At 48.5% G+C, this 27,058-nt stretch overlaps 1 protein-coding gene across 16 annotated transcripts; it reads right to left on the bottom strand.

The window, feature by feature from the left end:
• Window positions 1-326: 326 nt before the first annotated feature.
• Window positions 327-26,373, bottom strand: PCBP2 (poly(rC) binding protein 2). Of its 16 annotated transcripts, none has more exons than XM_084610804.1 (15): window positions 26,215-26,373; window positions 23,160-23,295; window positions 22,190-22,213; window positions 22,059-22,091; window positions 21,498-21,614; window positions 18,097-18,228; window positions 17,162-17,290; window positions 16,280-16,354; window positions 14,322-14,408; window positions 13,361-13,402; window positions 12,093-12,165; window positions 11,628-11,666; window positions 10,478-10,533; window positions 9,431-9,600; window positions 327-754 (listed from the first exon to the last, which is right to left on the bottom strand). In XM_084610804.1, the coding sequence occupies exons 2-15, from the start codon at window positions 23,226-23,228 to the stop codon at window positions 718-720; spliced, it is 1,083 nt and encodes a 360-aa protein (XP_084466930.1). In that variant the 5' UTR covers window positions 23,229-23,295; window positions 26,215-26,373; the 3' UTR covers window positions 327-717. The 16 variants fall into 16 exon arrangements, with proteins under 16 accessions (XP_084466930.1, XP_084466939.1, XP_084466938.1 ...); XM_084610813.1 differs by having other exon boundaries at window positions 10,478-10,530; XM_084610812.1 differs by lacking the exon at window positions 26,215-26,373 and adding an exon at window positions 25,705-25,793.
• Between the last annotated feature and the right edge of the window lie 685 nt (window positions 26,374-27,058).

The following is a 27,058-nucleotide window of genomic DNA, read 5'->3' as shown; positions in this document are numbered from 1 at the left end:
CCTCAAGGGGAAGGGAATGAGCATGCAGTGTATGGTCTAGCCCTGGATGGGCTTCTTTAGCTAGTGGTTTAGCTGAGACTTTCCTTTGGGTCTCACCCCAGCTGTCTAGCTATGGATTAAATGAGAGCTGAATGTGGGGTTCACTCCTAGCTCTTGGACTGTTGCTATCAGATCCAACCCTCCTACCCCTTGAGGCAGAGATCTGCCAGGTAAGCTGAAAGGAGCCAACTCCTTCTGGCTTCTGACATGACAGCACAGGACTCTGCCATGGGAATGAATCCTTTAGTCAAATGAGCCCAACAAAAAAAAGAGTCAGACAAGGAAGATCAATTAACAAAAATCATCCAGTTTCTATTCACAAGGAAAAGCTCCAGTCCATCTTTTTATTTTTTTTTTTGAAAAATTTCCTGACATTACAGAACTAAACTGAAATGTATTAATATTCCACTCTTACATTTCATGACAAACAGAAAAACTTCATGAGCCAAAAAAGGGAAAGCTTATAAAACTAGGATGTGACTCAGCATTTTACCAGCTGAACAGAGAAAGGAATTAAAATGCTGTAATTAAAAAAAAATCAGGAGTGGATGGGTAAAGCGCGTAGAAACTGAAATTTACAAACTAGTTAAAACCTGGAATCTGACCTGCTTAGACACTACACAGGGGCTCATGGGCATGAACAGCAGAAGGGGTAATGAGTGAGGCGTTTGCACTGTCCTAGCTGCTTCCCATTCCACCAGTCTCCGAAGAAAGCCTGGAACAAAGCAGAGGTGGTACATTTAATACAGACTTTGCCTAGGATACTGCATGTGCTACATATGAGATGTAGAGAGAGGGACGACATCTCCCACCCAGCTACATCCAACAGTTCCAACCTACACCAGGTCAACTCTAGAGGGTTAAAGCTGGGCTCTGCTTGGGCATCTTCAAGAGATTAACACGTTGGGACCACGTTGGAATCTAGCCCAAGCTGTGGGTGCTGGTGTCAGGCTCCCAAAAGCCAGCTATTGAGCACTATCCGCCCCCAGAAGCTGAAGGTCCTGTTGTACTAGGCACGTCATGACCAGGCCTGTTGAGGTTCTCTCTCTAGCACCACCTGGAGATGCATGGAGACCTTATGGTAGGGGCAGGTTTGGCACTGTGTAAGGCTGTCACAAGAGTAACTGCATTGAGTAGCCAGTTACAAAGAGTGACAAGAGACTGGGCCACACTCCAGCAGCAGCTCATTCCTCTGAAAGAGCAGAGATGGCACTGGATTCCACACATCACATCAATGCAGCCTGCACAGCACTTTGAGCTGGGCCAGGCCCCTTTTAGGGCAGTTTACAGGTCCCGCTAGTGCCAGAAAACAGTTCAGCAAAACCTTCCTGAAACATGCAACAAGACTGTGGGGGGAGAGTGTCAGGAACCACAGCTCCAGGAAGCCTAGAATGCCTGCTGCATAAACTCTCAGAAACGAAACTGGGGAAGTGGCACTGCACCAGACTCCCTGGTGGCAGCAGAGGGCTCCTGACAGCCTGCTCTTGGGGAAGGCTATCTTGCAGGATTGAACCCTGGGCACCTGCTAGTGTCACCAGGAGTCGAGAGCTCTGTGCATCACTAGCCCCTGAACCCCAGCAGACTTGAACCTGCACGTGGATTAGTTTGCATTAGAGGGATCAAGGAGGGAACATCTGGAGGGGGATTAGCACAACTAGAGGAAGCCCCTCCCCCACAGAGATGCTTGAGGCGTAACATTAGCCAACTGCATCCCTGGGCCACTGGTGAGCACTTCCCAGCTAGGCTGATGAGCAGCAACAGGGACACTGACTCCCTGGAAGCAAGTCCTCGAAGTCTAACCAGGAAACAGCACAGGAGAGTTGTCCCATGTTTGGTCCTGGAAGACTAGAGTGGGGACACTCCCAGCAGCCAGAAGTCCAATCTAGAAGCGATCCTGGATGTCGGTCTCTGCTAGAGACCACCTCTGTGCCAAGAGCATCTGCCTGCATCTATTCCCACAGCCAAGCCAAACAGCAAGTCTACAATGACACATCCCTATTCCCCCCATCCCTAAAGATGGACCACCTCTCCCCCACCCCATGCAAATTCTACCATCACATTTTCCAGCCTGGTAGCTGGAGGAGCTGAGCAGTGGGCACATTTAGACACTAGCTAGAAGGGGTGGTTTGCAGAGGACTTTGCTGTCAGTAGGCATTTGTCAAAGTGACAGGAGCTCAGCATCTCTGAACCATCAGGAGAGTTTTAATTTACGTGCCAGCCTCAAGGCACCAGGGCTTAATACTTTGGCCTTGGTCTATCACAGAGTCATCGCAGCAAGTTTATTCCTGCCAAGTCCAAGCCAAGCTCCGTGGGGAAAAGGGGCAGACCCTCAGTTTGTCACAAGCCAGCAAAACTCTGACAGGTACAAGTTCCTTCCCCACCATGTCCAGGGCAAAGCTTCACCACCACCTTTGGTCAAGACAGGGATTTAGTCACTAGTTTGCCATCTTTTTCAAGTCAATGTAGGCAGAAGATGTGGCCATGGAGTAAACACCACCATGAGGAATGACCACTTGAAGCTACGCTGGAGTGGAACCAGCTAACGCCTCACATCCCCACCCCGTCCTGTGAGGGGCTTGGCTGTGAAGGGCCAGAGAGGGAGGAAGTATTGCAACTTGGTTTTAGCCAGTTGAGTTTAACCCAAGCCAGGCAACTTACCTTGGTCTGACATGTAAGAGTCTCCAGTGCTAACGCTAGTTAGTGGAGCGGCCTGGCCAGATCGAAGGAGGCAGATGGCTCCATGCAGAAAAGACTGGATAGCCACTGCTTAGTCCCAGGGACTAGGATTAGTTTCCCTTTCAATAAAGGGGCAGCCAGGATATTCAATGCTTCAGCCCAGGCCTTGCATGCTACAGTGGCAGACATTTGTACTTCAGGGAGTGCACAAGTGATGTGGCACTTTTTCCACATCAGCTGAAGAGAAATCTAACTATGAAGCAGGCAAAGCTGAGCTGCCCTGTTCAGTCACATCAGCATTGGGGCTTGAGGGAAGTGAAGTTTGCAGGTGTCCCAAATGCTCAAGTGTATTTCATGGACAGGTTGCTGGTCTCTAGGGACAGACCTCTACTGTAGGGGGAGAGGACCTGGACCCTGAACAGTGGCAGGGCCTTGCTAGGCTGCTCTGGGAAGAGGGTGCTAAGGGGGAGACCCACCTAGTTTTTGGCAGGCAATTCAAAGGATGGTTGGGCACTTACAGGCTAGGGCATTTCCTTGGGGCCCTTTGGACAAGCTTCTCCCTATGCCGCATGACATCTGGAATGGAACAAAGCGATCCCCCCCACCCCCATGAGATTCTGGCTTCCAGCTTTGATGGGATCAGCAGGGTCTCCACAAACATGTGACGAAGCCCTGTAGTCCAACTGCTAGAAACAATCCAACTGAAGGCTACCTTCAAGCCAGCTGGACAGGGGAACTGGTCTCTGCTGACAGGAGAATTCGAGGCACTTCAAGTACATGGAAAGGGCAGCTGGGGATTGCTGGCTCCCTAGGAAAGCTGTGCCAAGAGGCAGCAGCTCGCTGTACCACTGAAGGCTCAGACAGAAGCCAAGACTGAGGGCTCCAAAGCTGGTCCTCTTTCACCCCAAGTGTATGAACCCCCCTCACCCCCCTCCAAGGGGAGCCCTTAAGGGCCAAATTTCAGAGCCCAGCACATCTGGGTGACAAACCCTTGGCAGTTGGATCCCAGCCTCTTACTCATGTGGGATAGAACCTCCCTGAGTTCAGCCCTGATCAGAGCAGGTCTGCTCTTCACCAGCCCTCCCACTGCCCACCCAGCTGCTGAGCCTCTGGCACTTTAGAGTGTCTCACCTGCAACTCAAAGGCATTGGCAGTTTTACAGGGGGAGGTGAGGGCAAGGAGAATAAGTAACTTGCCCAAGGTCAGAGCAAGTCAACAGAAGTCACCTCCCCACCCCTAGTCTGCTACCCTGCCTGTTTCCTGGCCTAACCTGCACTGCAGAAGCTGGACACCCAGCCTAGGACAGGGCAGGGGAAGGGAGGTGGGAGCAGCCAGATAATCTTTAGTACTTTCTAGCACACCAGATAAAACAGACTCTACAGGCCTGAAGTGGGTAAAGAGTGGACAATCTTTACTTAATGTGGTTACACTACATTACAGAACAGGTGTAAATTACAGCTGAGAGTTAAACTACCGCAGAAATGAATAACCGCCAGAGGATCTGTGCTAGTCAAGAATTAAGGGCTCAGCAGGCCAGCTTGGAGATCCAGGGAGCCTATTAACTGCTCCCACCAATGGGATTGAGCCAATCCCACCTATCTCATAAGCAGCTGCACACTGGACTCCAGACTGCACTAATCCTTCCCCCAAACACCCCCTACACTTTGATACTAACAGTTCCATTTTTATTCACATGACAATCTAGCAAGTTCCAAGCAGCACTGGTCAGAGTCACATGGTTGCCTCAGGGTTTAGTTTCAAAAGTGCCAGACAGCCCACTGAAAGCCAGCCTCTGAAGGGTTAAGTGTGGCAGCCCCAGGCTAATGAGGTGGTGACCTGGGCCCAACAGAGGGGAGACGAATTCTGTACCTTTGAAGGGAGCAAGACTCACTGAACTACTGTAACAAAAGGCCACGGGCCACCACCAGCTAGTAGCCCCTCAAGGAGCATAGACAGCCACTAGTCCCTCTTTGCCCTGGGATGCATCACAACACCCGAGTCACAGGCCAATAACCTACAGAGCAGAAGGAATGCTAATGGGTCACTTCCAACTCCCAGGGAAGGCAGGTACTTGAGGGAAGGAGTGTCCCAAGTCAGATTTCTCTATTTCAGAGACACCAAAGGTATGCAACAGCTGTTTCCGGACTGGATCGCCCAGTGCTCACAGGTATGAAATGGCTCTGGGACAATGAATCAGAGGCAATTGGTGCCTTCAAGGTCTCAAGGCACAAGGCCTTTAACCCACAGCTGGTTGTGGTAGTCTGCATGTCTCCAGCTGTACCATTCATCTTAGCACTAGTACAGTCTCTTGTTTGGTTCCTGTTCTGTCTGGGATGGGGGAATCCTGTGGCTTGAACCTCCAGGCCTCCCAGAGCCATTCTGTACTTTATGGGGGTGTGAGCAGAGCTGGTGGAATTTTGTAAGCAGAGTTTAGGGTAGGATTCTGCTAGAACAGTAGTTTTCAATCTGGGGTCTAATTCCCAAAGAAGTCTGCACTCCATTCAAAACTGTAGGGGTCTGAAAAGGAAACTTCAAGACCACTGCTCTTGAACAAATGGTTTCAATGACAAATAGCAATTCAAACTATGCTGGGGTGCTTAACTGCCGACCTCACAAAGAACTAGAGGACCCAGGAGTTTTAGCTCCCTGCCCTTGAATACGAGCATATCTTCCTCACGGTACTGATTAGGAAAAGTGTGGGCTACCAACATCTGCCTCTAAAGGCAGTCTAGGAATCCCCCCGTGGCCATGTTAATCCAGCACAGGGGAGGGGATTTACATTTGATCTAATTGCTCAACTCTGAACATGGTTAGAGTCTGACCAGAGGTCAAGGGGCATGCTGACAATTGTCAGGTGCACAGCTGATTTGTCCCTATCACATGGGGAGGTGTAATTTCTGGTCCCCCCTCTCCATTCCAGGACACATCAGCTATCAGAGCAGATACTCTGTGGCAACTTTATTACAAGTACAGACATCAGAGACAAGTTTGGCTGATCAGCCTCTTTAGCAACTTAACCAAAATGCAGTAATTGAGATTTTATTCATTAAATAGACCCTCCTATCACATTTTCTTCATGTAGCAATGCAAACAAGCTACTAAAAGCAACAGCTACAACTACATAAAATCAAGGAATTAAACAGATCACTAGACTCCAGGACTTGTTAAATTGTCTCTCGACCTACTGAAGGTCACCAGCAAAAAGAAAACTCCATTCTAAGAAATCACAAGCTCACTTTTTTTTGAAGTAAAAAAATTCTTCCAAGGCTCCTCTACGGGATCCCCAGGCTGACACCAATCTGCTGTTCCTTTACGGTCACAAGCAGACACTCAGTAAGGAGAGAATCTCTGTTTTTCCGGTTTCAGTTTGTTAGTAACACATGGCACAGCTGAGGTGGTGGAGGTACCCTTAGCAGCAGACACAACATTTAGAGCCAGGAGAGGGACGGGTTTCATGCCAAGCAGACTGGAGACACAAGGGGCGGTCGGAAGAGGGTTGGGGAGGCTGGAGGGTGCGTCGGAGACCCCTGCTGTCGCAAGCGAGGGGGTGGTGGTGGAGGAGGAAGAAGAAGAAGGGGTGGAGGGTTGAGAGAGGTTGATGCTGAGGTGATCGGGGATCGTGACGGAGGCTGTCTGGGAGGAGGGTTTAGCGCTTTCTAAACTGTAACAGAGGAAAAAGGAACAAAAAAAAGGGTGGGTGGATGGGAACACCACAAAAAAAAGCACAGGAGACAAACAGCTTAAATTGCATGAGCCTAGCCTGGAAACTTGAAGCACACCCACTCAGGGTTCTAGCTAACAGCAACTCAGTCTCCTCTACAGCCTTGGAGCATCCAGCTTAGCTAGCGCCTGGCTAAAAGTTAAGTCTAAAACTTAAGTGTGAGTCTAGGTAACTGATACGCAAACTGGTCTCCATCTTCTACTGTACTCAAAGAGGCAGGAAAAAAAGTCAACTGGTTTAAAACTGAAAGATGCAGAGCAAGCCTTGTACACTAAGCCACTTCCCATGCTAACTAAAAATATTCTGTAGTTCAGCCAGCTATTGGCCTGATGCAGGTATCATTGGCAAAATTCTATGCAGGCAATTAGATTAATGGATCACAGTGGTCCCTTTTGGCTTTAAGAGCTTTCTAGTAGCTCAATTGCTTTAACATCTGGACAGATGTAGCTTCTAGGAGCTGGGATCATGTGGAGTCCTTTTCTAGTAAGACCCCCTCAGAAGTATTTAAAACCTGCAATTAAGTCTAAAATCAAGGGTTTACAGCTTAGGTAAGAAATACAATACACTGTTCAGAAGGCACCATCATTTTAAGAAAATTGGGAACTTCAACAGAATAAACCTAAAGGCATTTTTTGATTGACTGAGCAACAGAAAAGCTAGCAACAAAATCAAGTCAGGTTTTTTCCTTTCACAGAAAAAAGTGGAAATCAATCCCACCTCTAAATGGTCTGGCATCAACATTAAGCACTCCATACTGACCACCTTTAAAAACCAATGTTCAGCTGTCACTGATCAATTTAAATGTGACCTACAGAAACAGCTACGGGAAGGGAATTGTCTGCACTGGCTAGTATGTTACAGCAAAGCCAGTTTTGCTGTATTGGATTCATGTTTGTTTTTAGATCTGGAGAGTTGTCATCTGAGACAGTTTACACACTGCAAGGTTTTCTGAAGCACTGCAACAGAGCAGGCTTCCCAGCCGAGACTTCCTCCCATGGCAGACAGACAAAAGCCACCTGTTTTTGCTCATTAGAATTTCAGTTCAAGATGCAATAGATAACCAGAATATGCCTGTAAACAAAAAACACCTAGAGGTCACTCACTGGCTACCCACTAACTAGCTAAAGAGTCAAGTCTTGACAACCAAAGTCTAACTGCCATTAAAAAACACAGCCCTAGAACATCTTGCTTTAATATAACCTGTAATCCTGTTTTTCCAATTGACTAATTTAAAAGTCCTACATTACTAAAGAGCGGCTTTTCCAGATGCCCAGACCCCAGGTCAAATACACCCCTGGCCCAATTCCCAAGTGGCATCAGTTAAACACACTAATGTTCACTAGGGCATCTGCAATGGTTTCATAGCTCATGGCAACAAGTGCTGCTTCCCTGAGGAACTTCAATTGCTAGGCTGCACAAGAGCTAGGGGCATTCAAGTCAGCCCAGAGACAGAGCAAAATATTTTCCCTACTGAAGTCAGTGGGCAAGACTCCCATTGACTTCAATGGAGCTGGGATTTCACACTATCAGTAGGGGTTGGTACTGGGATATTTAAGTCCTGGATCTTTGTTTTCAAGCAAAAATCCATGTGAGCCACCAATCAATGTAAAGCAGCAGCTGCTAAATCTCCTCCAAAAGGAAAAAGGTTCCCTTCCCTGCCAAACATCTCAAACAAACAGGGTCTGAATGCCTAGTTCCTATAGGAGGGGATCCTATTTCATGTCAGAGTTCTAGCAAGTATAAGCTGGGGCCAGAGATAAGCTGTGCCATGTGTCACTGTGGTTGACTAAAGCACAGAGTACCCAAAAAAAACAAACAGTCTATGGAAGCCTGGCAGGGCTAATGGCGGAATTTAACATTGCCAGAGCTCATGGTTTCACCCTGTAAGTAAGAGCTGGGCCCTAGACCTACATAGCTAGAGATCCTAGGCTTGAGCCTGGCTCTTAGTTTGCAACATAATAGAGCTGCAGCAGGCTGCACAGGAGGGAGGGAATCTAGGACATGCATGCCCAGCTGCTCTGCCCTAGGTTTTTAATTAGGGAAGTGAGTTCTCCATTAAGCTAATGCTTTTTACTTTAGTCTTATGAGATCTGACTAGCTGGAGAGCTGCAGAGGGCCAAGTGCCAGCTCAGCTCTTTGACTGAGCCTGTGGAAACCTGCAGCAGACTTATGCTGCAGTGAGTGAGGACACCTGAGAACTGCAGACCTCAGCAGCAGCTTGAAGCTAGGGCTGTTACAGATGGCAGCTCAGGGAGGGAAGCGTTGGCAGGAAAGTTCCTAATGCACAGGCCTCTCCCAGTAGCCACCAGTGCAGTAAGGAGCTGCGCAGCGATATCAAACTGAAGCAAAGCCACAGCAGCAGCACTGGTTCCATCTTTCTTCCTTTTTAAAGCTGCTAGCCAAGAACTGCTGCTAACAAGTGTTCACAGCTCAGGAGAGCTTCCGATCACAGATTTCCTTGACTGGCACATTACCAAGCTGACCCCATGTTAACGAACCCAGGACACCGGCACAATAAAATATATGATCAGACTAATCCATTTCTATCCTTGCCACAAGACACAGGAGGCATCTTCCTGTATCTCCAGCTACCTGGTCCTCCCCTAAATATATCCCAGCCTGGCTTACTGGCAAGAAATAACTGGGCCTGTTAGGGCTCCAACAGCTTCAGGAAAATATCAGATTAATCCAGTTTGGCTAATCTTGTCCTAAACCTTCCACATTCTAAAAGGAAATTAGATCATGGGAGGCAGGGGAGCTGGGTCCTCCAGCAGTTATGGGGGAGGAAGGAATGGTGCACCAGAAGTGTCAGTGATGTAAGTGCTTGTATCACTTACACCCTCTGCAATACCAGGAGTACTGCTCCCAGGAGCTACAATCCAACCAGCTGAGCAGACGAGATACTGACATCGCCCTAGTTTAGAATGCAGAATACTTTAGTCATGCTGCTCCACCCCCACATGCACTTAGACAACCTGCTGTTCAGAGACTTACCTGACATTAATTAGATACTGGGCCAGGCTAATGCTGGCTGCAGATCCAGTTATGGTAACCTGCCTGTCAGTAGATCCTTCCACTGGATTGGCAATTTTGATCTGCGCCCCAGACATCTGGCGGATCTCATTGATTTTGGCGCCTTGACGCCCGATGATGCAGCCAATCAACTAAGGGAGAAAGTGTTTCTAGTTACAAGTTAGATCAGCCAAGAATGAGGTTTAACATCCTTATTTCTTCAGTATTAAACCTGAGGACACACCCTCCTTCCCCTGCCTTGGGCACAACTCTCACCATCCTACAGGTGAGAAAACAGGCAGTGAGGTAAGGTCCCCCACTGAACCACAAATCCCAATTTCCAGGCCCCTGCTTTAGCTGCTAGTCCCATGATGGGAGAGTTTAACATTCATAAGTTTTGCCAACCTCTCCTGTCCTTAGTGTGTTAATTGTGAAGCTGTACAAAGTGCTATTTTTGAGTCTTGCAGCCAAAAAGGCCATTTAATAGCATCCCTACTTTGGGGCTAGAATAAGGAATTACACAGCTCTGTAGAGAAGATTACACCCTGCTCTTGCAGAATATAATGTACTCCAATTGGTAGCAGTTTCAACTAGCTGTTCTCTGCATACACAGTTGTTCTGCTGTATGCATCACCTTGCAGAGATCACCCATTCTTGTGTTACCTTAGAGAATGGGTGCTAGACACCTCAAGAGACAGGTTAGACACCAGGGGACCCCTGAGATGCAGGGGCAGCTGGAGCAGAGATATCTGTCTTTAGACAGGATACCTCCTTCTGACTAAAATGGGGGCTGTAGAACAACCTGTATCAAGAGAATGTTAGAAGCACTGATATCAGAGGCCTGTTCATTTTGTTTGTGGTTTTGTTCAGCAGGCCAGGAAAAGCACAGCTCTGCACACTCCACTTCTAATGGAAGATTCTGCAGGACAGCTCTGGGGAATGGATGCAATGTGCTTTCAGATCCCAGCATGGATCCTAACCTGCTCTGCCAGCTGGAGATCCCCCAGATGCTGCCTGTGGGATACTTACATCATTTGGAATGGTGAGTTCGTGAGAAGTAGTTTGAGCAGATGCATCCAAACCTGCTAAAAGACAGGAAGAGACCAGGACAAGGTTAATACAAGGCAGTGGGGTGTCCTGCTGCAGAACAGACACCTGACCAGCCAAGCCAGCATTTGCTGCTGGAATCATTGCTATCTTGAAGACTGTTTAACAGGAAGGGAAGAGCAAGCTGTAAGAAGTTACCCCAACCCCACAACACAGTCCCCAAGATGTACCACCACAGATCTTCCTTCCGGTCAGGACAGTCACAGAGCAGCACATGGGCTCCAATCAGTCAGTGGCTCCCATGCCCACTGGAACCAAGCCACCCTCAATTGCTAACTTTGGAAGTGCAATGCAACCCCTCCCCCAGGACAGCACTGCAGGGTGACACTACTCCAGTTAGCTGGGTGCTTGATGTGGAGTCAGTCTGGTGACAGATGGGGGAAAGCACACCCTTGCAAAATCTCACCCTCAACAGGCCCCTCCCCCCATTTCCAATAAGGCTAAAGGAAGAGTCCAAACCAGTTGACTGCCAGCTGTGGCTATCACTAACACCCTTCAAGCTCTTCTCCCCATTAGGGTCTGCTTTTGTATGCAGTGTTGAAATAAGGGCTTGAAGCCTCCAGACGTAAGGGATCACAGCAACAGCCAGAAAAGCAAAGCCTGCTCCCCCACCCGCACATGGCCACTACAGCGTGACCTTGAGGGTGCACCACCAGGAGTTGTTTGAAGCATCAGGATCTGCCACCAGAGACAGGGGGTGAAGACTAGTGATCTGATCCAGTCTAGCAACAACTATGGACATTCTCCTCCCCAGGAGAAGGAGGAAAAGGTTAGAAGGCACCACAAACCCACAGCTTTCTAGAGGGGTGGGTTAGCCAGACACTGACTGATCATTCCAGGAAGTTCTGCTCTCTGCTGGAGAGATTCCAGCTGGCTGCATTCTGGGTGGGGAGGGGAAGAACAAAGTGCTATCGAGCCAGTCAGTACCTACATCCCTTCCCAAACTCCTTCAGCCCCCTGTTTATGTTGCTGGCAATGTTTTGTTGTTTTTTTTTTTTCCAAAAAAGGCAAACGAGACTGACCAGTATTAATACACAATAGAATACTACAGATTTTGGTTTTTAATCATTACCCCAATAGCCTTTCACCTCTGGAGAGCTGGATTCAATGCCTGTTAAGATACAAGTGACAATGAGTTTGGTGGTCTCAGCCTAAAGCCTTAATGGACATCTTAGCCATATTACACATGACACAAGTTCAGTACAATCAGCAGTTGGCTGCTCAGGACTGGAAGAGCCGGAGGGGAGAGGATGTTGCAGCAGGTCAGAAGGGAGGCGCACTGGCAGAGCTGCGGAGGATGGGGTGAAGGAAGCAGCAGGAAGGCCCTGCCTGTTTTATGCTTATCTAGCACTCACGCTGCCCCACTCAATCGTAGGGTCAGAGAGATTTGGCAGAATGGTTACCTGGTTTGGACACACATTAAGACACACTAGCGAAGATTAAACCATGAGGTTGCATTACAGCGAGGCCAAGCGGTGGCTCATGGGCTGTGCTTGGGCCCATGCTAGCGTACAGAAGAAATAGTGAATTTCCATACCACTGAATCCAGTGTTGCCATGAGACATTGGAAAGTGTGACTGTTGCATTGCCAACTGGTGCAGCTTGGTCAGCTAGAGGGAGAGAAAGAAAAGGTTGGTGTCAGGAATTTTACAGGTTCAACCTGTCTGGGAGTCAGTACACATTAAACACAGAAAACTGACAGGGACTCGCCCAAGAGGCCCACCCCTTGGGGGTGGGGGAAGAGAGCTGGGTAAGCAAGGCTTTCCCTGGGCAGAGATGGGTGCAGAAGGGAGGAGGAAAGCACTGCATGTGCGAAAGCCACCCCCCAGTCCCAAGTGCCCTGGTTAATTGAGGGCATCTGCAGTAATTACAACAGGAATGCTCCAAAGACAAGCACAAACAAGTGAGACAGACAGGATTGCAGTGGTGCTTCACACACCATGCAGGGGTCTTGTCAAGCATTTGGAAGGTAGAGGTATGTTATGAAGAGAGACCAGGATAGAGTCAGTGTTTAGCCTCCATATCCTCCCCATCCCCTGATCACTAATTCCTAGTAGTCCAGCTGTTTCTAGTCACTCTTCCCTGCCCTAGCCCCTCCCTGCTCTAAAATATGCCATGAGCAGAGATCAGCCTCTCATTAACCCTGCCTCTAGAAAGTCAGGAGCACATCCACCTAGCTCTGCACCTAAATAATAAGGAAGGGTGACAGGTAGAAGGGAGATGCTCACACAGCAAGACAGGACACCAGGACAGCTAGAGTATAACAGCTTAATTGCTCTGCTAAAAATGGGAGTTTTACACTTCAGGCCCAGCATTAGCCAGTCTTCCACCTGGAGAGTCACTGCCCCTGCCCTGCAGCCACCCCAGCAGAAAGGATTGATATTTGATGCATTTAGCATCATGTGGAGACAGCTGCTAACCCCCTCACCAGCTTGCTATACCAGGTGTCCCATGCCCTGCCCTGAGAACCACAATGACAGTATACCATGCTGTTTGTTTTGTTTCGCTTTCTCTTTACAGGCTTTTCTCTGTGCCAAATTGGAGAAGGGGAGAGCTGGAGCTTGTGTGAAGCACCAAGCTCAGGGTGTCTGTGTGTATATGTGTCACACGCCAGGAGGAAAGGGGGACAGATCTTAGATTAGTTTGAAATGGACTGAAGGACGTGCAAATAATTTGAGGGAGTTTTTTGGTTTAAAGATCAGATTTGATTCAGACCAAGCTGACTGCTAGCATTGAGAAAGCATGGAAAAATTTTGGAAGGGAGAAGGGGTGGATTTCAAGACAAGAAGTGTAAACAAAACTTACATCTGGCTGTGGAATGGCATACTGTCCTTGAATGGTATAGGCCTACAAAAGGAGGAAAACAGTCCTATTAAAAACCATCGGACAGCCACCCAGTGACAGACAGATTTCAACTAGCCAGGAAGCCAGAGAGCCAAAGTGGAGAATTGTTTGGGGGGGGAGGGAGGGGGATGACAAAGGGGACATAATGCTGCAACAGGCAGTTTCTAAAGGGATGTTACTTGAATTGGCCATGTGTGGAATAAAGGCGGGGGGAAGATGATCTGGTGTGTTGCCCCCCCTCCCCAAGAAGAGTCAGACACAAGAATAAGGGTTGGTTTCTTGGTGAAGATGTAGAGTGTGTAGTGGAGAGTCAGACAGTGCTTCTAACCCTCCTGCCCTGCACATACACCCCCACCCACTCCCAAAAAAGGGAAAGAGCTCTATTCCCTTCAACAGCCATGATTTTGAAGGGCTTTTTGGGAAAAAACCTCCATTCACCCCGCTTTAAAAATCTCACTACTCCACACACCTAAAAACCACACTGGACACACTACAGCTGAAGGTAATGCTGGGAGCTGGCTAACAATGCTAGCTGATGCAAAAGGCATTCAGGAGAATGAGGCAAGAGGCTGACCTGCTGGTTCCATGTATTTTTAGATTAAGGGGTAAGAAAACCAGAGTTCAGATTCCTACTGAAGCTACCCACAAAGGGTCAGTCACTGTGTGGGGACTGGTTGGCTAAAGGGAGGACTTCTCACTTCCACATCACTGCAAGAAATGCAGCCCAGGCTGGAATTGACCAAGTTGTTACCATGCGACAGCTGCTGGGTGGCCTGTGTGGAGAGGCTGGTGGCCTTAATCCAGTTCCCAGTGGACAGGAGTCCACAGCACAAAAAAGCCACTGCAATTTTTGCCACCCTTGTTGGCAGTCTCAGAGAGGCCAAGGATTGAATGGGCCATGGAGACTGAACTCCCCTCTCACCTCTTGAGGTGGTCCCTCCAGGTCAGAGTTGAGGCACATTGATGGGGCGGTGTGGGGGTAGCTTGCACTGCCGCTGCTGTACCTGTCCTGTGGATAAATTAGAGGACTTCAGTCTCCAGGGCTGTCAATCCGAAACCTTCCGCTAATACGAAATTCACACAGAAATTACTCTGGTTTAGAGGGCTGACCCTGTGCTAGACAAACTTATGGTTCACTCTGAGCTGCAAGTTAAGCATCACTGCCACTGAGAAGCACAAACACCACCACGAGCTTGCCAGGGAGCCAGTCCAAATGTTAGTCTGGCGCTGGGTGCGCCTGGTGGAGCCAGGGGAAGAATGCAGCCGCAAACGAGCCTGCTCCTCACTGCTCTAGTGGCAGGGCACTCACATGCTGCAAGGCTAACCGCCAGTACAGTCCTCTGTTTGCAGGAGCCAAAGAACTGGGCCACAATATCTTCCAATCACCTCCCGTGGGCCATTCCACTGGCAGATAGCTGCCTAGCCAGCTGCCAAAGCCTTTGGAGAGCAGGGAACTGAATGGGGGATGGAGAGGAAAGGGAAGGGACCGAGGCGAGGAACAAGAACATGACAGAACTGCTCCCAAACTCAGCCTGTTGGGAGAACAGTAGGCTATCCCAACACACATGGCATATTCTCATGTAGCTCTGGTTCTAGGGAAGAGCTCCCGTCTCACCATGCACCTGCTACCTCAGTTACTTTGCTGTATTTTCCTACAGGCACCACTATTTCCTAGCTATATATGCCTCTGCTCCACACAAGAAAGCCCTGGGCATTATGGAAGGTTTTTCTCTTTTAAACTATGTAACTGCTACAGGCTCTGGTATTGTATCTGCCTTATGCAACCCTTTCCAGTGTGGAGGCACTGGCTGTGTTGAAGTGCAATCCTCTGAGTATTACAGTCCCAGCAACCTCAGGTGTACTCTCAGGAAGTAGGATTCTGGGGCTTCCCAAGGCCACACCTACCCTGACTGCCCACACAACTGTCTGCCTGAACTGGTGGTCAAGCTTTTCACATGTCATTATCTGTAGGACAAGTCTGAAACATCAAAATGACTGAAGTCACAGAATCTGCCTGAATAGGATTCTTTCAATCACTGTTTTGAAATTTATGATATTAGTGTTGAGAGGCTTCAACCCCATCCTGTCTTGTTAGAAGGCCTGTGCTACTGATAACAGCCACAAAAATGCCTTGCTTCATAGCTACAGCAAGCACTCAACTATATGGTCACATGCCATGGCATAGTATGCCCAATACATGGCATGTTTTAACTACCAACCACATGAGCCCCTGGAGGCATGGTGCTGAAGGTGGTCATGTGCCCTCCTGAGTCAACTTGTTACAGAAATGGCTAAGACCCCAGTGGTCTTGCTTGTTTCACAATCTGACACCTGCATAATCTGGTGGAGTTGGGAAAATCCTTCCTCCTCCCTGGTTGTTATGGAGTCTGACTTATCCCTCATTCCCCAACGGTTCTCTGTTGGAAACATTAACCCCTGCTGCTTCATTCTGCTGTATATCAAGGCTTGCCACCCAGCTAACACCAAATTTCAAACAGTGCCCCAACCGAAGATGTAAATCTTGTATTTAGATGTTCAAGCTGTGGTGATTTGTCTGAATGCCACATACAGGATTTGGACTGGCTACTCAGGCACCAAGCTTAAAAACTGTTTCCCATGAACCTTGTCACCCCTTCTCCAATAACCCTTTCTGCTCCTCAAAGTGTCCAACTCCTACTGGAAGTCGGAGGCTGCTGAATGTTCAGAGCAGCCTCCAGAAGAATCCAACCAAAGCAGCAGAGGTAGCTCTATAGTGGCCAGGTAGGCAGCGTGGCTGACAAGCATGCACAGAGTGGGCTGATGTGTGCTGGCAATGTTGCAACTTGGTAGGTCACCTTCTCTCCCGCACCCTATGCCCAGCAAGTAGAGGAATGGCCTTACCTGACCGCCTGCAAAGATGACCGGAGAGCTGGATGGCTTGGGTCGGTATGGGATCGTAACACCCTTCGGGGGAGACTGGGTTACAGGAGAGTTGGAGAGGAAAGAGATTAGACTCTAGAGAGACTCACTAGTACTCACAGCTAAGGACTTTCCTAAATGCTTAAACATGAAGCCTCTACTTTATACTCCTACACTTAAAGGAAGCAAATGCCCAGATCAGGAGTTTCCTAGAGACCAGCCTTCTAGGAGTTGGAATGGTCTATAAGTCCTGTCAGTGGCTCAGATTCTGGGTTAGAGCAACTAGTTACAGCAAACAGCAATTCACTTCTCCCTCCTCCCAGCCCTGGTGTCTATGTCACAACACCTGGCCAGCTGCAATAGGTCAGAGCCAGCCAGGGTATTAGGCACTAGCCTGGTGAGTAGAAAGTTCTGGCTGATGTGGTGAAGCCGTGATTATTGCTGTGTGGTGCCACTTGTCTAACTGGCACAGTCCAGGAGTCTTTGGCTTTGCTGAAGAACTAGCTTCTTGACAAGTTCATCTTAACTTTGGTATTGGCAAGTCTGTCCTAACTGAACGCTTCTGCATTTCACCTTGAAAGCCACAGAGTGACCCTAAACCAATAGGCAATTCCTCTCCTGCCCCTACAAGGCCCCAGACGCCATTTCAAGTGGGACCAGTTTCTCTGCAGTCAGGTAGGAGAGTCCAAGTCAACTTCTGTTTAATAATGTTGCTGGCCACAGAGTCTGAATACAAGGCTAATGGCATCTAGATTGTCCTTTGCCCCTCATTAAGCTTCTAGGAACAAACATGGAGATGCCACTTTGCCAACATTGTCTGCCTCCCCACACAAAGGAAGTTAGCAGCTCATCCCTGGGGCTTACCTCCAGCATGACCACACAGATCTGTTTGACGCACTCGATGATGGACTGTGGTATCCCAGCAATGGTGATAGCTCTCTCAGTCGAGTTGGGCAGCATGTCTCCGGCCACCTGGACCTGTGCCCCTGTGCTCTTAAAGTTTAAGATTAAAAATAGAAAGTCAAGCACGCCACTTTGATCTCATGGTATCCAGTAGCAGCAATGAACTCCATGCTTTCAGTTCTACCCTCCCTCTGCACAGCCTAAAGTGGTTTAGTCCTGACTGGAATTATTCAGTCATCAGAAACCCAGGGCCAAGAAAAACTAAAGCTAAACTTTGCCTTGATGTGCAAGTTGACGTGTGTCTATGAGCAGCGAAGCTGAACTAATTCATTCTTTGGTGTCCGTGACCTGGTGGTTCACAGCATTAGGTGGTACATGAATGTTGGACAACTTTAATCCTCACATTCCCTTGCCCCCGTTTTGCAGGTGGGGAAGTGGAAGCACAGAGGTTAAATTAATTAGAGTCATTCATCAAGCAAGTGGCAGAAACCCAGGAGTCCTGCATCCCATTCCCCTGCACCAACTAGGCCAACTCCCCCTCCCACTGCTTTAGAAAGGAGGATTCAAGTAATCAGGCTTGGACTGGGGTGCAAACATAACTGGGGGAGGAGGGGATCTTCAACAGCTCCTGACTCCACTATGTCTGGCTCCAGCCACTGTATTGGTCTCAGTTTCACAAGCACTAAAAATATAAGGTGCTTTTCAAGGAAGGATGATGCCAAGTCTCTACTATGTAGTATTCAACCCTGCACTTATGGCATGGGGAGGGTGGAGCGAAAAGATGCCTCTACAGAGAAAGCTCCTGCTGTTGAACTGCAGTTACTACTGGTGTTGAAAACTCCTCTTCAAAGCAAGACCTGCCCACAAGAAACTAGTCAGAGTCAGAAAGTGCAAACCTCTCTTATCTCCTTGATCTTGCAACCTCCTTTTCCAATGAGGGAGCCACACTGGCTGGCAGGTACCACAAGCCTCAGGGTGACAGGGGGCCTGCTGGCAGCTGTGCTGTTGGTCATCGAGCTGCTGATGTCCTGAAAGGATAAGGAGATACTCAGAGGGATGCCTTGGGACTGCAGCATTTAGCAAGTTAGCTAGTCTACCCAGTCTCGGTCCATCATCTGATTACACAGTGTAGCGCCCTGCATCCACTCAGAGGAGCAGGATTCCTGTATTAAAACTGGGATCACGCACGCCTGAGGTGCACAAGGGGAGGCATTTCACAGCAACGGTCCAGTTCAAGAAACTAATACCCTATTGAAACCGCTGGGAGATGTGTAGGGAAGACAGTGTAATTAGGCTAAACTCCAGTTAGGGTTAGACACCTGCCCTTGCAAGGAGCACCATGGGCTCTTCAGTGACCCATGTGAGGCACCATCCTGTTGGGCACTGCCAATCATCCCAGGTTTTCCCTTAGAGGTCTCCCATCCGATACTGATCGGAACAGACCTGGAGACTAAGGAACTCTAATTGTTTAGCCTAATGAAATGCAGGCTGAGGTAGACAGGATTGCTCTATTAATATATCAGAGGGATAAACATCAGAGAGGGAGAGGAATTATTTAATTCCAGAGCCAATGTTGGCACAAGAACAAACTGGTATAAACTGACCATCAGTAAGTTCAGGCTTGAAATTAAACAAAGGTTTCTAGCCATCAGAGGAGTGAAGTTCTGGAAAAGGAGTAGTTGGGGCAAAAAACTTAACTTGCTTTTAAGACTGACCCTGCTGTGTTCATGGAGAGGACAGTGTGATAAAATTGCCTACATTGACACATGGCCCATCTGGGACTGCTATCAGCATGTCTCATCTCCAGCGGCTGGAGAGGAGACACTAGGGAAGGAGGCCTCTGAGCTACTACAGACCATTCTTTACCAGGTGTCCAGCTAGTGGGCTGGCACACATGCTCAGGGTGTAACCGATTGCCATATTTGGGGAAAAATTCCTCAAGTCAGATTGGCAGAGATCTGGGGGTTTTCCTCTGCAGCATGGGTCACTTGCTGGTTTCGAGTAGAGTAAATGGTGGACTCTAACTTGAAGTCTTGAAATCAAAATTTGAGGACTTCAGTAACTCAGCAAGAAGTTATGGCCTACTACAGGAATGTGTGGGTGACCTAGGTCAGACTAGATGATCATGCTGGTCCCTTCTGGCCTTGAAGTCCATGACACCCTGCTTAGTCTGACAGTACAGCCAACAAGTAGTGGCTTAAAAAAAAAAAACTATCACATCACATACTCCCCCTAACTGGGAACTGCATTCTCCTGCTCTGCATAAGGGCATCAGACAACAGGAGTAACACAGAAAAAGAATAAACTCATGTGTCTTCATACCAGCTGCCAGGAAGTTTGAGTCACCCTAAAGCACTCTTGTATTAGCTGGAGATCAGCTGCTCCCACAGAACCCAATGTTCCTTAGAGGAACTTTAAGAGGACTCCAAACATGTATCTGGAGACACCTAGCTATTCAGATGGTTACAATCAAGAGGTTTACAGCTTAAAAGCTACCAGGGTGGATAGAAGAGCTTTGCTGCTATCGTATTGTGAATCCTGCAGATGATTATTCTAGTTCAGTATCAAGCTACATGAGTATGATATGGGATCAGATCACTGGCTAGTCCCAAAACAGCCTCTGAAGAATAGTTAACCCAGCAGCTATTATATAAAATAACTGGTGTTTGTAGATAGGAGGCAAAGAGGAGCCAGCAAGGAAAGCAGCAGTAAGGAGGCCACAGCTTTACCCAGAGCTGCCCTATCTCAGGGGTCTGAAATTAAAGCTAGGAAGCTCAGTTCTTTGTTTGCATTACCAGAAACTTTGCAGTGGAGTTCTAGCCCTGCAATCCAGTTATCTGCTCCCTTCTCTATTAATTTGACCCAGGCAGCTGCACACAAATGGCTTCTAGGATTGTCAAATTATGCTTAATAGCAGCCACATCAGAGCTGCATGTTCCCATCCTGGGGACAGTGGGACATTTCCACTGCTCAAGGGCAGCAGTTCAGGCTTTGCAAAGTGAGCCTTATCCCAGGCACAGGGTCAACGTTCTCAGGTTACTGACGCACAGCTACTTGCTAAAGGCTCATGGTTTGGCCTGGGCACTGGATCTCAAAATTGAAAGTCACACACCAAGTGCAGAGCTCCGGCAAGGACAGTGCTCCACAAAGAGATAAGAGCCTAGCTGGCTTTGGAGAAACCACTAAACATTGACATTTGGGTTTTTTAAGAAGCAGCCTCCAAGCTGGCAGCCTCCCATCCTACTGAAGAGCATTTGTTCCACTGGCTAGGCTAAAAAGTCACATGAGCCATCAAAGCCTTTTGCTTCAGGGCATAGCTGTCACTAGGTGCCAGGAAGAGACCTTGCTGCCCTGTGGAACAGTACTTCACTCAGTCTACCAGAAGGGAGGAATGTTATACCCTCTGAAATAACTGATTGACCAGGCAACCCACCAGACTGATGGTCATCACAATACCAAATTATGAATGTACTCAGTATTCCCAGGATAAAGCTGTTCTGACAATGCTGGATACTTTGATTTAAGAGTGCTGGCTTAACAACCATGAATCCCTGCCCCATGAATGTTATCTAGCCAGATTCGGATATAGTTCTTGGGCTCAGGTCTGAACGGTACAGAAGGGGAGTGCGAGTGCAATCACCGGAGGTTCAGGCCAGCATGGCAACTCACACACAGGACTGAAGATGCACTGCTGAAGTCTATAACCCATGCCTAAACCCGTGCCCAATTCATGTTACTCTGTGGCCACTGTTTCAGGCATGCTGGCACAAAAGGGCTCACCATTTCTCCCCAGTATAACAGACCCATACTAGGTGCAGTGGAAACTCCACCTCATCTCCACAGCAAGCTTCTGCAACTGCATCCGCTCACACACACAGGCGATTTTGAAGCAGATGGGGCCTGTTTTTACACCCTTGTAATTCTGCACCCATAAAAGTGGCCCAACACATCAAGGCTGCCAGTTAGGGCATCCTGTGCCAGGGGCTGAACAGGTAATCCACAGATGATCCATGCCCCCCTTTCTCACCATGTGCTGCATCACAGCAGGGATAGTTCATCCCCTGTGTCAACAGTCCCTTCACCCAAGGGTTAGCTACCCTACATTTGATTCAAGCAGAGTTTTCTTAAGTGTTCCAGATTCAAAGTATGTTGAGTGACTGCAGCAATTCTGGCTGGCCACAACAGTGCATCTCTACCTAAAAAGGGTTTAGTCAACGTCTTGCCTCTAGCTAGCATAAAAGCCATTAGGTACTCCCTGACTAGTCCCAGGACCCACTCGAGGGCTAGAGACACTCACCTCTTCCAGTTTGTCAATGATCATAGCAAATGCTTTGAAGATGGCATTGGTTGGTCCAGCAAGAGTGATGATCCGTTCTGGGCAGTTCCCTTCCGAGATGTTAATGCGGGCACCACTCTGGAGGAACAAAGTGAATGTAAAGAGCAGAGATGCTACACTAATGGGACTGACACCATGCAGCACTCCCACTTGGACTGGCAGGGCAGTAGATCATGTTACAACAGTCAATAATTCCATTACCTGTGTGCAGTGCCTAGCACAATGAGACCCTTAAGAGCTACTACTACACAAATAATTTCTATTTCGTACCATGAAATCCACCCTTCACTTCGCTCATCTCTGCTCTTTTGGGCAGCCATCTTAGTTTCTATCTGCTAGATCAGTGCAGAGATTGGTCAGAACTACATTTCCCAGAAGCCTTTCATCCCACGAGTTTATCTGCTGCCACTACAACTGTTGAATCCCTGCATAAGACTTCATACAAGGGCCACAGGATCCACCCAAGTTTCTCTCAACTGATTTTAAAGACCAGTTTGTGGCCACCTGGTCCCCAGAACCTACCTCTTCGCGCATCTTCTTTACAGATTCTCCTTTCTGCAGGGGGATGAGAAGAGAAGAGGAAGAGAGACTGTTACGTGTTATTTTATTTTACTACTGAACTGAATGGGTAAGAACTAAATTTAGTAATTTACCTTCCCAATGATGCTCCCAACCTCCTGCAATGGGGACAAAAGCACTAGTTAGTTCTTAAAGATTGAAGAACATGGTTTCAGAGACATGGGTGCAAGCTAATGGCATAAGTTTTCCCTTCCTGATCAAGATCAGTGTGAAGCTTAGCAATTTCTTTCAATAGGAGATTGTTTTAGTAAGTCTGATAAGTCTCACTGTTCTCCTAGCCAACTCACTTGTGTTTCTATAGTGACTTGTGTGTCTATAGTGATTAAAATGATCCCTGGTCAGAAACAGAAGCTAGACAAATTCAAACTGGACATAAAAAATTATGCTGTAATAGCCATTAGAACAGTTTGCCAAGGGTCATGGGGGATTCCCATCTCCAGCAATTTTTAAGTGGAGATTGTTTTATCTAACATCTGATCTGTTCTACGAATTATGTTGGGAAAGCTCTATGGGCTGTGTTATACAAGAGGTCAGACTAAATGAACACAATGGTCCCTTATAGGGTTTTGGAATCTATGAATGTCAGTATAAAGTGAAAATAATTTTACAATAAACATTCTATAGGGTGCTTGACATTCATCCCCTCCCGAATACACAAAGTGTTAATATCTGGTACCTTGTGAGTTTTTAATAGAACAGATACCCCCCCACCCCGACACACACACACAGTTCTGCTAGTTTCTTTACTGATATATTGAGATTTCAAAAAACTCTGTTCCAAAGGTCACTAGATATCCTTTTACCAGGAACAGACCACATGCCAAGAAGTTCCCAGCATCAAGAAGCTAATGGCTCTAATGATGAGCCATTTCAAAGAAACATTAGGCTGGTTTTATTTAGCATTATTTAAATTACTAGATTCCCATTGGGTTACAAAGACACTCCTATAAAGAACTGATCTTCTGATCAGACAAAAAGGGTTTCCAAGACATTTGCTTACGACCCAGTTTCACCAGAGGTATAAAGAGATGATATGCCAAGTACCTTTCCATGCATAAGTAGTCGAATGGTAAGTGTGACATTTAAACCACCTTCAATAACACCGGTGTCCATCTTGAGCTGTGTTCTGACGAGTCAGGCTTTGTCAGTGGTCAAATCTTTGGTCGCTGGGGGATAGAAACTATAACAGAAGAGAGGATGTCTGATGACATGCTCTGAGAACACCCAGTTCATCCTTGGTTTTTATTTACAGCAGAAAAAGCATTTTAAGGACACACCCTTTTCTACATGGCTCACAATCTATCCCAAGTACGGTGAACCCACTCTGCACTATTATTCCTCTAGAGGGTTAGCTCAATCTGACAAGAGTGGGTTGTCTCGTAACTGAGCGGCATTGACAAGCTGTCAGAACAGATTTGAGTGTATTTACAGTTGTTCATCATTTGGCACTCAACTTGCATGCACTTATTTGTATGGTAGAGACTAGTGTGTAATAAGCTTAGATGTTTCCAAGTGCGTTAATTCTTACATGAGACATTTGCTTGAGCAGTTCTGCTGAATCAAGGGTATTGAGCAACTAACCTAAACTCCCCACCCCCTGGATGCCAGAACCCAAGGCTGTAAAGAGATCAGTTGTCACTTTCCATTCTCCAGCTCCCTCCCACAGCGCCTGCTAATAGCTTCAGTGGATGAGGTCTGTGTCCATTCTCCTCCCTGCTTCCCCGCCCTTCAGCCTGCAGAAGTCTTCATATACAGTTTACCCCAGTTTAAGGGCTTCTCTACACTTGAAAAAGAATTTGGATGAGGGTAGGGTATGAATTTAAAATGCAATAGCTACTCTAGAATAAATCCATGTGTGGACATTTTAGTTCCAGAACAAGAACATTTTATTCCTGTTTAGTTTAATGGATTAAGCTAAGCAAGAGCAAAAATGAACTCTTATTCTTATAAATAGCTATTCCAGAATAACTTCTGGAGCAAAAGCCTTAAGGTTAACTAAATCAACTTTAAAAAACCCAAACATTGATAAACTAGTTTACATACTAGTGAGCTATAACCCAGTTGAAAGCCAATTTAAGTGTGCCCACATAGGGCTTTGCACCAGTTAATTTAGTTGTTGGCTTAACTTTAGAACTCATTTTAGTTAACTGCTGCAAGCTGTGTACAGATGAGCCTTTAGTGTGGCAAAGCAGTGAGGTGCTAAAGTTTAACAACTTCCAACATGGGAAGAGCTAACCTGAGCTCATTTGGCAGAGTTGTGACCTACAGTCCCAAATCAGAACTTGCCAACTGGGCTTTACAGCAGCACCGCCTTATTTCCAGGCTAAGGCCATATGAAGAAAACAGACAACTAGGAAAAAGGAGGTTGTGTTCGCTCTCTATTATGACCCCAAGGGAAGTGTTTCTTGGCCCATATTTTCAAGATGCCATCTATATATAAATCCCCTTTAAATCCTTCTAAAGTAGGGAAACATTCCTACATCCTAGTTTGGGGAAAAATTCCAAAGAGGCAAGACCAGAACCCAGGAGTTCTTATTCTCAATCCCTTGCTGAGTCCAGATGATTACACTTCTTCCCAGTTTACTGGAGGTAGTACAAGACTCATCTGTCATTGTCACCACCATTAGGAATTTAAACCATTCTTTTACCAACTAAGTTAGTACATTTCTACCCAGTTCACACAAATTAACATTAACATGCTTTTCACCAAGTGTTTTTTTCAATTTATTAACCTTTTCTCCCCACTAGAGTGATTTCTAAACAAAAAGGTAATATTTTTTGTTCATGAAATTTAGATTATCCAGCACTAAACAGCTGATCAAAACAATGTTTAAGACACTTCCGAGTTCTTGTGTAATGATTGTAGGTTTATAGCTACTATAAGCTGCTAATGAGACAGCAGTCAATAGTGATGTCTCCAATCATTACTGGTGCACAGAGAAGCAATGATCCAGTGTGTAAATTCTAATTTTAATTATGGGGGGGGGGTCACATTTCCTCACATCCAGAAGCCTGAGACTTCTCCCAGAACATTTCCTTTTCATTAGCCCCACCACCCCACACAAACAATCATACAAACATTTCTCCTCCCCACCACGCCCCGAGAAGTTATCTAAAACTGTATTTTAATCCTGCTCCTAGAGGGAGGGCATTGCAAATCGGCTTATCTTTCCCTCCACACTACATCTGAGATACGCTAGGTGTTCTTTTAATTAGTAAACACTCAAAATAAATCCTTAGTCTGAACAGCCAGCTGAGCTCCTCCGATTTCAGGAGCTTTTAAAATCCTTATTGCTTCATCGGAGCCTCCATATTTTAGGATTGGACACCGGCGGGGGGAGGGCAGGGGTGCAAGTAAAGGGGCAAAAAGCTACTTTCTACCTCTAGAGATTACGCCTCAATCTTTCTACTCTGCCCTAGTAATGATTCCCCCTTCCCCGCACCGCAATACTTGTCCCAAATAGCGATCGAGGGGTATCAATTCCCTCCCTCATACCCACCCCCCAGATTCATCACTTGCCTCCCCGCCACCCAGAGATGGGGGGGGGGGTTTACCCCACTCCCTCCCCCTATAATACGCCATACCCACATCAGCTCATAGCGCAGCAGGGGGTTCCGATCCGGAGCCGCCGCCTCGAGGAAGCGAGGCCCCGTGGCCTGCCGCGCGCACACAAGGCGGGGGGGGGAGAGGGGGAGGGAGGCCTCCCACCCTGTCCGCCAACCAGGCAGACTCGATTCCCCCAAAGCCCTTCCCCCTCCGGGCGCCTCCACCCCCCCCCCAGCCCCGCGGCCCAGCTCTCAGGCGTCCGCCATGTGACGCAGAGTCCCCGCCGCCTCCCTGCCTCCCCGTGGCCGCGGCCTCCTCCCCTGTCCCCCGCCCCGCGGCCTGCTTCCCTGGCCACCTCCTTCGTGCGCAACAGCAGCGCCGCCCCTCCCCCCGCCGCACGCACGCACACACACACTCGGAGTAGGCCGCACTAGGCCGCGGGCGCCTCCGCGGGCTGACGTGACAGCGGAGCCGGGCTGGGCGAGGGGCTGGGCGGCGAGCGGGGCTAGGCGAGGCCGGGGATCCGGGCGGAGAAGCGGGCCGCTCCCTTACCTGGCGGCGGGGTGGCCGAGCGCCCGGCCGATCGGCCGCTCCGTAGACGGAGGGACGGGGAAGGGGGGAGCGGGAGGAGGGAGGGCGGGTGACGGGGTCTCCGGGGCGGGCGGAGGGAGGAGGGGCCCCCTCGGAGGGGGAGGGAGGAGACGGGGGAAGGGAGAGAGCCGGGACGGGCGGGCGGGATGGCGGCGGCGGGAGGAGGGCGGAGGGGCTGCGGCTGCTGCTCCTGCTGCGGCGGCCTCGGCGGGTCTGGGAGGGGGAGGCGAAGAGCGGGGCGATTTCAACCCCGCCCTGACCCGGAAATGGACTCCGCCACGCCACAGAGACGCGTAGGTCAGAGCGTCCACCGCCAGCTGACCATAGAGCGGGCATAGGGAATGAACGGGGCCCCGGGAGATAGAGCGTCCCTCGTGCCACAGGGAAGCCGACGGGCTCCAGCGCCACCTGCAGGCTGCGCGCTCACAGACCTCCCAGGCTCTGCTGCGTGGGGATTTGGGGACAATGGACGAAAGTGGGAAGGGGGTGGGGACAGAAGGGAATGGGCGGAGGAGGGGAGGGCAGAGGGCCGAGGGCAGAAGAAAGGGCAGAGGGCCGGGGGCAGAAGACAGAGGGGAGGGGCAGTGGAAGGAGGATGAATGAAGAAGCTGTGGTGGTGCTGGTATCTTTGCCAGGCCTGTGCCAGAGCAGCCCCCTCCAGTTTAGTGACACCAGGGGCCCCGTTCAGAAGCGAATCCTACTTGATACACTGGGCTAGGCCCAGATCCTCAAAGGTATTTAGGTTCCTAAATTCTTAGAGGCTACAGCTGCTAGCCACAATCACTCCGTGCAGCTGGAGTGTTAT

Source organism: Lepidochelys olivacea, assembly GCF_965140295.1.
Source record: "Lepidochelys olivacea isolate rLepOli2 genome assembly, chromosome: 20".
In the NCBI taxonomy this organism is placed as follows: Eukaryota; Metazoa; Chordata; order Testudines; family Cheloniidae; genus Lepidochelys; species Lepidochelys olivacea.
The sequence above is the reverse complement of the archived record's forward strand: the minus strand, read 5'-3'. Positions and strand labels throughout refer to the sequence as shown.

What these genes read in the sequence shown, in the direction of transcription:
- PCBP2 (XM_084610804.1), bottom strand. Translation starts at nt 23,228, where the DNA reads ATGGACACCGGTGTTATTGAAGGTGGTTTAAATGTCACACTTACCATT. An exon ending in TCTGTGTGGTCATGCTGGAG is followed by an intron (nt 16,355 to 17,161) that starts GTAAGCCCCAGG and finishes CCTGTAACCCAG; the next exon opens with TCTCCCCCGAAGGGTGTTAC. An exon ending in AACTCACCATTCCAAATGAT is followed by an intron (nt 9,601 to 10,477) that starts GTAAGTATCCCA and finishes TTTCTCCCTTAG; the next exon opens with TTGATTGGCTGCATCATCGG.